At 37.2% G+C, this 15,900-nt stretch overlaps 2 protein-coding genes across 3 annotated transcripts in view; both read left to right on the forward strand.

The window, feature by feature from the left end:
- LOC104117364 (GDSL esterase/lipase At5g03980-like) overlaps positions 1-15,900 on the forward strand; it is a 162,563-nt gene that overhangs the window by 34,005 nt on the left and 112,658 nt on the right. The window lies entirely within an intron of this gene.
- On the forward strand, positions 7,556-10,602 carry LOC104085151 (GDSL esterase/lipase At5g03980-like). 2 transcript variants are annotated; one of them, XM_009589119.4, is made up of 5 exons: positions 7,556-7,913; positions 8,635-8,763; positions 8,856-9,004; positions 9,762-10,035; positions 10,288-10,602. In XM_009589119.4, the coding sequence occupies exons 1-5, from the start codon at positions 7,610-7,612 to the stop codon at positions 10,503-10,505; spliced, it is 1,074 nt and encodes a 357-aa protein (XP_009587414.1). In that variant the 5' UTR covers positions 7,556-7,609; the 3' UTR covers positions 10,506-10,602. The 2 variants fall into 2 exon arrangements, with proteins under 2 accessions (XP_009587414.1, XP_009587413.1); XM_009589118.4 differs by having other exon boundaries at positions 7,558-7,913; positions 8,557-8,763.

A 15,900-nucleotide genomic window follows, 5' to 3' on the forward strand; every position in this document is an offset into this window, starting at 1 on the left:
AACCCCTAAGAAATAAGTTGTACGAGTTAGCCACATATTTTGGCAGTTGTATTCACTTTAGCAAACGAATGCTTATGTAATTCTAAAGATAGAAGGAATAAAATAAAATCTTTTTATTTTTATTTTATTTATTGTCCGAATGATGAGTTAATTTTATCATTTGAAAGTTAACAAAAACTTTAAATGCTTGTGCCAGAATGAACAGGAGACGCCCTCTTCAAGAGCACCGTAAACATAAGAGGGCATATACCCAAAGCTTTAATGAACAGGAGACGCCCTCTTCAAGAGCACCGTAAACATAAGAGGGCATATACCCAAAGCTTTAATGAACAGGAGACGCCCTCTTCAAGAGCACCGTAAACATAAGAGGGCATATGCCCGGAATCAAAAGCTATCGGATGAAAATATACCCAAAGCTTTAATTAATTAAAAACAAAGGAAATATTTTTGTACAACACTTAAGCAAAAAATCTTTTATTTATCAAAATGCCAAATTCAGTGAAACGTTTGGCATAATTACAAAGTAGAAAAAAAGAGAAAAAGAGAAAAAGAAACTATGTTTTATTTCCACCGGAACCCAAAGGGAGAGAGGGATCTACATTCCCCCGGTAGAGGAAAGCGGATCCACTACCGGTTCGGGGCCTTCATCTTCTTCAAATTCTCCTTCAATTCTCGAGTACTCGGAACCAGTACTCGAAGAGTCAGTGTCAGTGGGTTAAGCAGGAAAATTTTCTTGAGTAGATAACTCCAGTTCCCGAGCCTGGGCAATACAATCGTCTATGTCGACGATGCACGCTTTAACCTCCTCCAAGGTCTTCCTCTTCATATGGTATATGGCATATGTCTTCTCAAAGACTAGGGAATCTTTTTGATCTTGGAGTTTGGCCTGAAGTTTATAAATTTTATCATGGAGTTGCTCTTTCCGATTTCATAGCTCGAAGGCGGGTGTCGAGCTCAACATTCATAGTTGAATGGAGCCTATTTTGGTCCATAGATCGCTTAAGCCTCTCCTCCATTTTAGCCATCTTCTCCTCGGCAGCATTAGCGTCCTCAGTTTTGGAGCTTAAATCTTCCTTCAAATTATTTATTTGCTCCTCAATGGCAGACTCACGCTCGACAGTAGCAAGCACAGGGTCATAGAGCTCATCCCACTTATCCTTAACCTCTTGAAGTTGTTCGTGTAATTGAGTGGCTTCTTGGATGTGGGCCATTTTATCTTGTTTGCTTTGCTGCAATCGACACTCAAGCTCACTCGCCTCAGTAGCTTTTTCCTCTAACACTGGGAGGCACACAACAAGTTGGTATTGTTTATCAAGTACTCCCCAGAAAAGGAGCGCATTTTCTTCCAGTTTTTCTCCGAAGCCAGCGGTTTCAGGTAATTCGTATGCTCCACCGGCTTGGACAAAAAATGACACTCCTTCGAATCCAAAAGAGGCACTTCTACTCCCTCGAGGATCTGGGGAAGGGATTGAATAATTGTACCCCAAATTCCCGTGGTCCGGAGACTAAGGAGGAGAAACACCCCTTTCTAGCTCAGACAGTACCAGTAGGGGAGTGGTAGTTATTGCCGGTGGCGAAGGAGCAATTGACGTCGATGGGCGTGAACCCATCGATGTAGAAGGTGAAGAAAAGACGATATAAAAAGAATTGTTGATTGTTATTGGCCTAATGTTTGGAGATAGAAGAGGACCAGGGTCTGAACCCCCTGGACCGGAGGAAACAAAGGGGGCTAGGCAATGAGAATCAGCATTCTCGATCAAGCTCATCTCGCCCCAAAGCGCGTCAACTTTATTTTATATTGGGTTTTAAGGCTCTCCCAACTGAGCGTCTGGTTGAACTGGTGAAGATGTTTTCCTCCTTTGAAGGGGAACCTTTTCATCAATGGCTTTCCCTTCATCAATGAGTGCCACTGCATTCGGCTCGGATGGTGTTTTCTTTATCCTCTTCTATTGAGTCCCAGCCAAGAAAGAGCGTCGCCTCTTTGGTTGTTTGTTCTCGGGCTGGGGACTCCAAGAGGGGGCACCCTCACTGGTGGCTCGGGCGATTCCACGAGCTTTGCTTCGGGCAAGGGCACCTGGCAACACCCTTCTAGCCTTCTCGAGGTCCTCTAGAACATCGATTTCGGGGCAAACGACAAAGCCCATCGGAAGTCCTGAACCAAGCAAAAGGTGGAGTAAGCAACTTTTTCATGAGATTACTGGTGTTCATACAAAGATAAAAGAAGAAAGGGCTTGGTGTACCATAATGTTTGGCCTTCCACACGTATTTGAGGGATATTTCCTTCCACCGGTGGGATTCTGGTAGTGTGATATTCAGAATTTTCTGAACCCATTGGTCTAGGCTTTGAACTCGTGGTGGTTTCCATTGAGTAAATAAAACGAAAGAAACAAGAGAATCGGTAACATCATGAAGCAATATTTTCACGGAGGAAAGGAGTAAATGACCAAAAACTTATGAAATCGATTCCACGACTCGGGAAAGGTTGGAGTTGTGGCTAGGATGATCTCCCTGGTAGCGATGACGATGAAACGTTTCAGCCACCCATGATCATTGTCATCATCTACACTAGTAAGAAGAGCTGGTGACCACGCTTGCTGAAGTTTATTACTCCCCCACGGAAACTTTTGGGGGAGTAAAGGTTCATCATGTGCGCAAGGGTCAGGGTTTCCCCGGTCTCCATGCACAGTTGGCAAAGACAGGACACCGTCCGCCATATAGATAGGCCTACTTATGCTAAGCAAACCTAATACTGATGGCGGAATTTCAGAATTATCGGGTCGAGCCCTTCACTCGACCGACCCCAGGGTAAATGGATCCAAGGTAAAGGGATACGTATAAACATACGTAAACCCCTCCTTGGAGAAAGTAACCTACTCTATCATATTCGGAGAAAGGATTTCAAGATTGGGACAATTGCAGCCTTCCTTCATAGTTGAGATACTGGAAGGGCGAATGGAGGAGGGATACCTTCTAACTAGCCAAGTCCGAGAAGACGTAGAAGAAGCCTTCTCTTGAAAATCGTTCGCAATGCTGAGATGTTGTGATATTATGGTGCTAACAGTGGGTGGTTTGAAATTAATTTTGACCTCCTTGTCTTTGTTTTTCTTTGGGATTCTACTGAAGAGAAGACCAATATTTTCAAAAAAGGTAGTGAAAGAAGCCATGGTGATGAAAGATTAGTAAAACTTTTGCTGAGAAAGTTAGAGAAGATAGAAAAATTCCTAAGCAGATATAGAGAGAAAGAAAGGCTTTTGAAAGTTGTAAAAGTGAAAAAGTAGAAATGTTGAGTAGCAAAGAAGTTTTAGACGGTAAAAATTATAGTCATGATTACCTCGAAAACTGGTGAAAATATTTGCTGAATCGTGGAGCAACACGTGTTCAGGGTATTAAATACGAGAAGACGTACGTCCTTTCAAGCGTCAGAACTGTTCAGGAATATTTTCGTCAAGAAAGGAATCTTCACCAACTTACCGATAACACAAAGATATGTCACCGAAAAGTAGGGGGACTATCTGTATGAAGTAAAATCGGTTTATAACAAATGGTACATGGAACCGAAGACAAATAAAGGGCAAGTCAAGGGATAACTAATTTCGAGTGCAACAAATGCAACCGACACCGGATAAATCCCGAATGAAGCATAGTCAACTAGAGAAGATCAAGTACCTCCCATCTGTCACGCCCCAAACTCTGGGAGGGGGGAGCGGGCGACCGACGCTCAACCGAGAGAACCCGGCCGAGCAAGCCTGTTAGATTTCCTTCTATCCAAACTTATCCATGAATAAAGAGGAGATGTACTCCATTAATCAATCACTGAAAAGATTTTATTAACAACTTCCTTTTCATTCCCATTAGCAGCTTCATTCATAATTTCCAAAATATTACGAGTTTATAGAATTAATGAAAAATATGATTTCCAAATACCAACATATCTAGTTCAGTTCCCAACATCAACTACAACCCACAACCTGTCTACGGAGCCTCTAAGTACAATAGAAGAGTAATATGGAAATGCCGGTAACAAGGCCCCGGCTATACCTCAAAATATAGTACATGAGAAATAAATACATGACCCCGAAATCAAGTGGGGCTCACCAAATCAGCTGAAAAGAGTGTACTGCTATCACTGATCAATGTCGCCTGCTGTAGAACCACCTGCATCCATTAAAGATGCAGCGCCCCTGGCAAAAGGGACGTTAGTACTGTCGAATAGCACTAGTATGTATAGCTAAAAATCCTCTTTCAAAATAGAATGCCCATATAAGAAAAGACAACACATAGAAATAGCAAGTCACAATCAACAATATCCAAATGTTCAGTTAAAATATAATAATTTTTAAAATACGAACTTCATATATAATTTTGGTTGGGAGATCATTAGCACCGATATACCATTGTTCACAATACCAATATTCACAATACCAATGTTCACAATACCTATGTTCACAATACCAGTGTTCACAATAGCAATGTTCACAATACCAATGCCACCATACCTTTAGCACAGAGTCCGATCACGCCCCGATCGGCTAGGCTATCTCATTAGAGAATCAACCACAATTACTATCAATACCAATACCACCGTAAATTTAGTACAGAGTCCGATCACGACCCGATCGGCTAGGCTATCTCATTATAGAATCAACCACACATTACTGTCAATATTAATACCATCGTAAATTTAGTACGGAGTCCGATCACGACCCGATCGGTTAGGCCATCTCATTAGAGACATCAAGCATAATTACTATCATTACCAATACCACCATAAGTTTAGCACGGAGTCCGATCACGACCTGATCGGCTAGGCTGTCTTATTTGAAGACATCAACCAAAATCTCAATTTCAATTAAGAGGAATAATTTTATCACATCAATCTTATCTTAAATAAGGAGAATAATTCACAAAAATAATATAGGTGCAAATATATTTACCTCATCATCTTTCACATTGTATAAATCTTCACTAGTATTTTTAGTCATTCACAACGACAATATTTTCTTGGCTCTTTTGGCCATTCACAAGATTCTTTATTCAAGGCACGGTGGCCATATTTGATATTTCACACTTTCATTTCTTTCCTCTCATGTATCATCGTCATAAATATCAACATACGTATAATATTCCGGAAATTACAACTTTAAGTTCATTAGAAATGAACAATTTAAGCACAATAGATTTCTTTCCGAGAAATAAAGTAATATAATTGGCAATTGATGCACAAGTTAAAATCATCAACAAGTAATACACCATTTATTCTTGAAATACTTTTTCCCAAAAAGGATAATACACAATTTCCACTCACGAATATGTAAGAACGCAAAATACATTGGAAATACTCACAATGCATAGTATTTGTTAAAACAGCCACTTATGGTATGACTTGAGTACGAAAGCTTTTAGGCAATTCTATTTTCGAAGTCATTTTAAAACATTTGAGTCGAGGCTCATTTCATAACCTTTCTCACATCATTTCATTTCATTGGCACCATTAGCCACAAGTATAACTTTCACTCTTGCACATTGGCCACACTTTATATCCCAATTCACTTATTTCATTTCCAACCACCTTTATAGGTTATCAACAATAAGACATTTTCAATCCAGACTTTAGGTACACTTATGAGCAATTTCGAGTCTTAAGAATATTGTGATTTTCTCACACAACTAGTATACTAGTTCTCATCTAAAACACGACTCAAAGCCATAACATTTTAATATGCAAACCATACTTTGAACATCTATCTTTCGACATAACGCTCATTCGGAATAAACAAGTTTATAGGGAATAACCTGGAATATAGAAGTTAGGAATCTTGAGCCAATCATACTTGATCTTACGGAAACATTATGGATATCTATTCTAAGAGAGAAAGTTTAGCCAACATACATCGCTTTGAGCTTTCCTTAAATTACTACAACATTCCGGAAATTCTAGCAATCCCAATCTATTTTGAGACATAACAAAATTGAACCATAATTAGGAAGATATTCATGGTCTCAGCTCATTTGAGTATTTTATCAAACACTAGGTGTGCAAATTTAACTACAAGGTTCTTCTACAAGATTTCCTTCACTCCACAACCCAATCTTTACTTATTCGAGCTCAACAATCTTCCCACAAACCTTATTAGTACAAGCATGTATAAATAATACTCTTATACCCAAGAATCATACTCCAATTCAACCATCTTTTACCCAAATTCGAAATTGAAAATTAGGGTATGGAACCTTACCTCTTAGATGAAGAACTTGTGGGTTTTCCTTGTTAATCTTCCAAGATTTGAGCAAGACTTGATGAATAATTAACCTAGGGTCTCCTCTCTCTCTAAAACACTCTCTCTTCTCTCTAAAACATCGGATTTTTGCTCAAAAATGGCCCAAAGTGTGTATTTAACGAAGTAGAATCGGGTTTTAAAAACCCAAAAATGGAGCTCCGGAACAGGTTCTGCGGTCGCATATGCGACCGCATATAGGTCGCATAATTGGTGTCCAAAATGACCAAAAAAATATGTCTGAGTCTGCGATCACTATGCGGTCTGCATAACTGTTATGCGGTCGCATAATGCACCGCAGAACAGTTATGCGGTCACATAGTCGACCACATAATTGCTCCCAAACTAACCCTCTCTTGCCTCACTTTTGCGGCCATTATGCGGCCCGCAAAGTGATTATGCGGTCGCATAAATGCGCTTTTTTGCCCAAAATATTTTTTTATTTTCCAGTGCATTGTTTAACCCAAAAAGTTCGAGCTCGCCGCGAAGAATTTCTAAAATCCTTAAACACGTATACCTACTCTGGCACCACGAAACCTTGAATTCATTTGCGAAATTGTACGGCGTTGTACACTTAAATACTTCAAAATTTTCCGAGGTATTACATCATCGGATAGCATTGAATGAGGAATATTCTCTAACATTAAATGAGCAACCGTTACAGAGAATATTTGCATTCATGACCTGCCGTTACATACTCATCAACGACTCTTTTATTATCATTTAAGAGGAATTTGATCCTAGGATCTTTCCCTATGCAAAATTATAAATAGCAGGCTTAGAAGCCATGGTAGACACACGAAATATTCTATACAAAAAGGCTATATTTTACTACTTTAGCTATGAATTAGACAACCTTATTTATTCTTTATCATTGCTTTCATTTCTATCTTCGGAGACGCTGCGCCCGAAGCGAGGCTTGTCATCTTCTTCAATTTCAATTTCTAATCTCAATTTTAATCTTATTTCCTTATCATCTTTTGAATCAAATCCGTTCGTTTGTTTATAAATCACGTAACAAATTCAATTGTACCATTTTACGGGTAAACATACTATTTTTTATTAGCCATTTCACAAAAAATATATATTTACAAATCATTTATAATTAAACAGCAAAGAGAACAAAAGAGTTGACAGTTTAACCGTGTGTCACACAATACATTAAAAAATGTATGTTTGTAATAATTCAAGGAATCTAGCTAGCATTTAGGTGCACCTATTATTTATTTTTTATCCACTTGTATTATTAAAATATCTTCATCGTCTTCTGCAGGAAGTAAAGTATTGTTATTGATCATATTCATAAAGCTGAAGATTCAGCTAGTTTTCAGGCTATGGCACTGATAATAAGATCGCCACTGCTAGATTTCCTAGTTATTTCTTCTATTAGTTTGGTGGTTCTTCAACAGAAAAGCAATGCTGAAGATCAATTACTGATGCTTCAGAAACCACGATTAATGAAATGCAGATTTGATAAAATATTTCAATTGGGTGACTCACTCTCTGATACAGGCAACTGCATAAGAGAAAGTCTTTGTGCTCGTCGTCTTCTATGTGGAAGATTTCCTTATGGAATGAATTTTTTCCAGAATACTACTGGACGTTGTTCTAACGGCATGCTCATGATTGATTTCATAGGTATGTAAGAGACTTCATTACCTGTATCAGGAAAAGCACTAACACTTAGATCGATCTCCATTACCGTATGTTTCTCTTTTGTTTAGGTTATCTTATTATTGATGTATGTTACTGCTTCTTGTTAGTGCTTTTCTTTCCATGTGGTTTTCCACAGTATTTCTTTTCAACTATGCTTTGAATGTGATTACCCTTTTACTAAGCTAAGGGTATATCGAAAACGCCTCTCTACCTCTACAAGGCAGGGTAAAATTTGCGTACATACTACCGTCGTCAGATCCTATTTGTAAGATTAGTCAAGGTTTGTTGTTGTAAGAGACTTAACTTCATTGTCTTTTCATGTTAATTTGTGTTTTTCAGATTAAACTAAAATAAATTTTCATAATAAGTAGAATTAGTTGCCTGAAAAATAAATAAAGCAGTCAACCGCTATAACAAATTAAATTATTATCCCATTAATTAATAATCCTGTCAGCATATATAAGTTAACTTGAGGTGGCAAGCTAATTATCATTTTAACCAGGTTACTAGCTTAATACTAATTATAAACATATGTTGTAATTATTATATAAGTGGCCTAATTATGTAAAATAAAGTTACAGTTTAGTACATATATAAAGATGTTCTTGTAATATTTTTGTTATAGCATTGGAATCTGGTCTACCTCTCCTAAATCCCTACAAGGATCAAAATGCAAATTTTAGACATGGTGCGAACTTTGCAGTAGCAGGAGCTACTGCTTTATCGACTGAAAATCTGGCAGAGGAAAAGATTGTTAATTCAGTAACCAATAGTTCAATGAGTGTGCAACTTGATTGGATGTCTACTCATTTCAAAAGCACCTACCCCACTGGTAATTAATTTAATTTGCTATCATATCCTTTGGTATCTTCCAATCGACAAGTTGCATTAACTATCATATATTTATTTTTTTTCCTTTCCCAGATCGCCTCGCAAAATTGAAGAAATCCCTTTTCCTAGTTGGAGAAATAGGAGGAAATGAATTTAATTATGGCTTATTCAAAGGTAAAACGATAAAAGAGCTCCGAAGCATGGTGCCAAAAGTTGTTCAGACCATCATTCAAGGTGTTAGAGTAAGTTTTGCTTTTTACTTTTGATTATATTTATCATTGGACGAGGGGTGTAGGAATTAAGCTGGGGGCATGGTTGCTGCCCTTTGAAATATGTTTGAGGTTAATAGTCGAAGTAACCCAAATAGCTGTCTATGTAACCACTTAATTGAAAAATAGTCGATAAATATATAATATATGTATAATTATATACCATCAAAGTATAACTATGTATATCGACAAAGAAAAATATTATTTATGTAAAAATCCCAAAGGTTTATGCGTGTTACTAATAATAATATTGTAGTTTATCCTCTCTCCTTCTTTTATTAGTATCTTATTTCAGTTTATTTTTGCTTTAGACATTCGATATCCAAACTTTACAGGTCTGATTAATCCCCAATATGAGGGGGATTAGCGTTTCCAATTGAACAAGACTCTATTTCCAAGATTTTGAATTCTAAATCTCTTATTAAGAGATGATCATAAACCTTTATCATTCCACTATATTATTTGATTGAAAAGAGGAAAAAGGGAAAAAGTGATAATATTTCTGTGATATTAGTTTTTCAAAAGAAAGCAATAATAGGTGACACGTTTTAACGGGCGACGGTGGGGTTTGGAGCTTGAGAGAACGAACAAATTAAATTAGCCCCCATCCCTTAATTCCCTCCAAACTAAATTTAAAAGCAAACTAAGTATTGATTAAGATACGCTTTTATTATCTTTTTTTCTTCCTTGGCTTGATTACCTTTCTTTGGTTGAAATTTTTTTCTTTTAGACAGTCATTAGTTTTGGGGCAACACGAATTGTTGTTCCAGGCAACTTCCCAATTGGTTGTATCCCAATTTTCCTAACGCAATTCAGGACCAACGATTCAACTGCGTACGATGAGTACCATTGCTTGCAAGATTTAAATAATTTATCAATCTTCTTCAATGATCATTTGAAACAAGCTATTCAAGAGCTAAAAGAAGAGCATTCAAACATTGCACTCGTTTACGGTGACTACTACAATGCCTATCTGTGGCTTCTACAAAATGCCATGTTTATTGGTACGTGCTTAAAAATATCTATTATTCCTTATTTTTAATCGTAAGGTTCTTTCATTTTTCTGTTTTTCTTGTCCAGTAAAATTTTCAGTTTCATAAATTAAATTGTTTCCACTAGTGTTTTTAATTCCTTTTCCTCTAAATGCACCTATTTATCAAAAAATATATTATGACAAATTTTCAAACTAGATATTTATGTATATTTATCGAAAAGTACATGCATTTACAAACTTTTTTGATTGAAATATATTGCAGGATTTGACAAAAACTCTTTACTGAAAGCTTGTTGTGGAGTAGGAGGAGATTATAATTATGGCATACAAAATCAATGTGGAGCTATAGGAGTTCCAGTGTGCACTGACCCGAATACTTACATCAGTTGGGATGGAGTTCATTTAACAGAAAAGGCATACAGTTGGTTGGCAAGATGGCTAATTGATGACATGTTACCCAAATTGAACTGCCATGTTTAGGTTCAAATCAGAGCGGTACATAATTTGGTAAATACCGAATTATCGCACCGAAACCGAAAATTTTAGTATTTGGTATTCGATATTTTGGTATTCTGTATGGTATTTGGTTTAAGTTTTAAAAAATATTGGTATTAGGTATGGTATTTGGTATTTTAAAATAAAATACCAAACTACCGATATCGCACCGAAATATATATTATATTACACAATACACATATTATTAATTATAACATAAATATAAAAATCTAGAATTTTACTTTTCTTTATTCTCTAAGTTCATCAATTAACTCTAAGCAAGTAACAAGACATTTCTAATGTTCAAATTTATTCTTTTATGTACAGTTTTCCCTCTCTCAGTTGATATTTGCTAGTTTTGGACAAATTTTTTGTCAACAAATATTTTTAGTTTTGTACTATTGAGTACTTTAATTTAGAATGTTATAATTTATGAATCTATGCACTAGTTAGTATTCAAACCGAATAAACCGAAGTTACCAAACCGAAAAGAGAAAAATCGAACCATACTGAATTTAATTAGGTACGGTATTGGTATTGCATTTTAAGAAACCGAATACCGAAAATACTGAACCCAAATATCTAAATACCGTACCGTACCGACCGACGAACACCCTTAGTTCAAATTCTTAACTTTTTGCCAAAGTGCGCATAATAAATCTTTAGTTAAATCTAGTCAAATATTCCAAGGAGTTGTTTTAATTGACAAATTTACCTTCTAACTTTTTATAGATTTACTTCGTCTCAAAGCCAATAAGGAGTCGCTTATGAAAAAGTACTCATCTTCAGAGGCGGATTGTCACGCCCCAAACCTGAAGGGGCGTGGCCGGCACCCGGTACCATACTCGGCCCGAGCGTACCACTCTGTAAATGTGAACTCTAGAGGAATAACCCTCAACCTAGGCCGATGAGGCCATATTCTGAATCATCTGAAAATATCGTATGTCTCATCTAAAGGGTAAACATACCCAAAAACTCATATAGTGTTATACAAACTATACAGAACTTGTCTACAAGCCTCTAGAGATAGTTGAACTGTATCATGGTCGGGACAGGGCCTTGACCTACCCATCAAACCTGTATATATATAAAACGGACTCCAAGGTCTAGACCTGGTAACTCCGGGGAAGTGGAGCTTACCAACCAAGCTGATATTTGGCTCTGTCTACTGGGAAGGTCTATCCAGCTATCTATCAGGACCTGCAGGCATGAAATGCAGCGTCCCCAATAAAGGGACGTTAGTACAAATAATGTACTGAGTATGTAAGGCAACAAAATAACTGAAAGCTGAAACTGAATTGATGATATAATAACGGAATGTAACTGGGAGTCAAAAATAATCTGAAGATATGCTTACCTGCTGATACTGACTAAACTCTCTCCATATAGTATGTAAAATAGTTGTCCGGCCCTATAAGGCTCGGTATGTGTAACTGCCCTGCCGTAGTAGGCTCGCTCATAGGCGCTCGGCCATACTAGGCTCTGTATCTCGGCCATTCTGGGCTTGCTCATAGGCGCTCGGCCACAGTAGGCTCGGTATATAACTTACCATCTGATCAGAGGTTGCCCAATAGGGGCCTGCCCATCGATTATAGCTCGATGGTAATGAAAATATTGTAATACTGTATATATATAGGCTTGCTGCTCTCTTGACTGGAAGAAGACAATACTAAATTGAATATAGAGTCTCGATAAGGAATAATATTGTAACTTATGAGACTAGAATAATGTGAATAAATTCATGAATACGAACTTCTCTTTATGTCTCATTACTAACACATGTAGCTACGAGATCATGCCAAAATGAAGGAAGGCTTAGCCTTAACATACCTTATCACAATCTTTCCAATCACCAACTTGAACTCTACTCTTCTCACCTTAATCTACAACAACGATAATAATACTATCATTAAGTTATGAAAGGTACAACTAACGCACAACGAACGACAAGCTTATTTTGTATTAAAACGGACAGCATCTCCCCTATAATCCTTACTTCCTCCAAATTCAAGATAACACCACAACACCAAAATAACAATAACAACATATATACATTAGTTTCCAACCTTATGCACACCACACAATACTACAAAACAGCCCAACACAACTCAATCTCTTCATACACAAAACGATCACCGTAGTAGTGTCAACAACCCGAAATTGTTACGATGAACGACCAGTCCAATATCCTGCATTTATGTGGTGTTTCTCCATACCCTTCCTCCTCCAAAAATCCACAAAATAGTAGTAAAACACGCTTCCCAACAGCACCACAAAATAGTCCATAAAACAGTCCACAAAACAGTCCGCTATAAGTGAATAACTCAAACTCACGGCTTCCGATCACCGTCCCGTGAGTTCTTACAAATATAGAACGACTTACTATGCATATACAGCAGAAATAAATGGATGAAAGAGAGCAGTAAACTTACATTATTTGTTGGATAACTCAGCTCCTATCTTGGTTCTTCAAACTCTAGGCTTTACCTCCAATTAAAACTTGAAAGGGAGAGAAAATCAATTGGGGTTTGGGAAGAGTTTTGCAGAGATTAATCTGGTTATTTTTCTCTATTATCAACCTAATATATGAAGGGGATAAGACTTTAAAAAGTCCTCTTTGAATGAACCGAACTGGCCCATTTTTGGACGACCCGAAGAGGCCCATTTTTGGATTTTCGTTTAAGCAAGTAGGTGACAGTCTGCGCAGTCTCAGAAAAACTCCCATATCTCTCTAATCAGATGTTGTATTGACAAACGGTTTAATGCGTTGGAAAATAAACTCATAGATCTTTAATTTGATGGGTGGAAAACCCCATAACTCTACGTATATTGGGAGAAAATGTCAGTTACATTGGACCCAAAGTTTCAGTAAAACTTATAAACGTAACTTGTGATGACTTTCATCGACTTTTGTTCCACCACTCGCTTGACTTCAAAATATAACACACGACTATCATACGACTAATATAAATCATAACATAGCCTCCTTATCATGTTAAACATCCTGGTCTCACTCCAAAAGTACATGCTATAACATTCCCAATTTGTTGATTTTCGACGAAACATTATGTTTTTCAATTCCTTTAGCTTTTGAATCTTCCAACCATCTTTGTACTTGTTGTTCATGATCTTCAATATTTGTAACCTCCGAGGTAATATGATTAACTTACTTTGTAAACTTTTCAAATATGATTTCATTTCTGAGCTTACATCAATTGACTTACGATGTACTCGTACGTACGAAAACATGGGTATTAACATCATTTTCCCCTTTGGAACATTCGTCCTCGAATGTTGACTGATGCACATATCAGTCTCATAACCTATAGCTCTTATAAATAATTTATTGCTGGCCTTTCCATCTAGGCAACTGTTCTATGAATAAATTCATAGGCCCGGGCATTCCCCCCTTTAGGCCTCTTTCTGACACCACGACTTATGGTCTGAATCCTTCCAACCTCGTAATTATTGTGACCTTCTGTCATGCATCCTGTACGACTTTTTCCTTGTATATGTGCCTATGTGACTCTTCTGTTCCTTCCCCTTCAGCTTTTAGCCAATCTCTAGGCCTCACTTTGGGAACATATATAGAACTATGACAAGTTGTTCCTCCTGGTGTATATAGGTGTAGTAAAGTTCTTTGCTCGGTAATTTGTCAAACTTACGACTGTTGCGATATCTTGTTTCGTAGCCTTGTAAATATATCCTATTGGCTTTACTACATCTAGGTAGGTTATACTACACTATCATACTTGCTTCAGTTTATTATTGCCGAGGTTTGCTACCCAACTCCATGTTACCTCTCGCTTCTTATCCTATATGTATAAATCTAAGTCCTTTAGTTCTTCCTCATTACTGTTCATCTTAAAAATGAAGGCCTGATATCATCTCATACTTTGGAACTTTTATCTGCCTATTGTTGATTCACCTTAATGTTGATCTATAATCTACCACTGATAAATTGAAACCTCTTATGTAATACATTGTCCTTAGGGATCACGTCTCATTAGGGAACATCTGAAGTTATTTACTCGATCCACCTAGTGGCGATACTATACTTCAATAACTGTATTTCATCGCATCCCAACGTGATTCATCTTATGAGGGGTATTCTAATCTCATGCAATTTATGAGATCCCTTCTCTTTGAATCATTAACCAATCAATGGCCTTAACGTTATCTTCTTATATATCACAATTACACCATTATTCTACTACCAGGGCAACATTTTATCTCTTCAAATTGCTCATAGTCTTAGACTCCTCTGAGTTCATTCAGGCTATACTGAGTTTTTTTTTTATAACTTACGGAAACCATCAGCTCTCTTGTTTTGATGGGCTTAATTTTGAGGCCTTACATATTCTCGTCACCTTCTCAATAATCTTGTTGCTCTACCATACTTTAGCTTGCGACCTACATATATCTATTTATAGTACTCATAACCTTCCTTTAACTTTCTAGCACCATACATTTCCTTATGTTATTCAGGAACTTCAAGCGGGACATCAAATTGTCTCTAACTCTTCTTTACTCTCTTAACTAGACCTCTCGGTACTTGGAAACTATAGGCTAGAAGATATGTATCTGACAATACCACTATCATTTGTGGGTACTGAATCATGGCGCTTCTAGCCCGCTATCTGATGTTTGGACTATTCACAACCTTCTACATTTGAGCATTTCGTACCTTCTTAACCTTTACCTTACTTAGCTTTTAATCTCGCATTGTATCTTCTGTCTCTTTCATAACCTCCTTTCCACATAGGTAGAATTCACTTCCACCTCTTGAAGCTCTACTATAAACTTCCACCTCTAGTGCGTACACAATCCGGTGGGAGCTTCATACTTACTCCTTATGAGACTGGTACTTTTTTTTTCTAGCTTTATTGTAGAGCCGTTATAGAATATGGATGTTGTACTATCTTTCTTGTACCTCTAATGTTAAGAGTGATTTTGCAATGTTCAGACTCCTAATTCAGTTAGCTAATGTAACTCGTTAGTTTCCTCTTCTCTCCCAGCCTTTAAGTAGGCTTAAGCTATCTTCCGATCTGCTGCTCAAGGTATTATTACTTTCTCCTTTGGTGTACGCCATGGAACATCCATAATATAATCTTCTAACAATTCAAGCCTTTGTCTGTGAGGTGGACTCAATTCTTTTTGTTTTAACTTTATACCGGCATCTCCTATAGCTGTAGGAATGTCAACATATATGCTGCATAGATAATACTCTGAAATGTTAAGTGCGGTCATAACATAACTAACTCTGGGTCATTGATTTAATAATTCCTTTCGTGCCTTCTCAGTTTTCTTTAAAAGTGCGCAATTACTTCTCCTGGTCGTTCTGCCACTTATTGCATGAATACTTGGCTTATCCTAGTGC

Source organism: Nicotiana tomentosiformis, chromosome 1, assembly GCF_000390325.3.
Source record: "Nicotiana tomentosiformis chromosome 1, ASM39032v3, whole genome shotgun sequence".
NCBI lineage: Eukaryota > Viridiplantae > Streptophyta > Magnoliopsida > Solanales > Solanaceae > Nicotiana > Nicotiana tomentosiformis.

Excerpts from the sequence above, each read along its gene's own strand:
- LOC104085151 (XM_009589118.4), top strand. The coding sequence starts at position 7,610 with ATGGCACTGATAATAAGATCGCCACTGCTAGATTTCCTAGTTATTTCT. Across the intron at positions 7,914-8,556 it reads GCTCATGATTGATTTCATAG|CATTGGAATCTGGTCTACCT; the intron begins GTATGTAAGAGA and ends TTTTTGTTATAG. Across the intron at positions 10,036-10,287 it reads ACAAAATGCCATGTTTATTG|GATTTGACAAAAACTCTTTA; the intron begins GTACGTGCTTAA and ends AATATATTGCAG.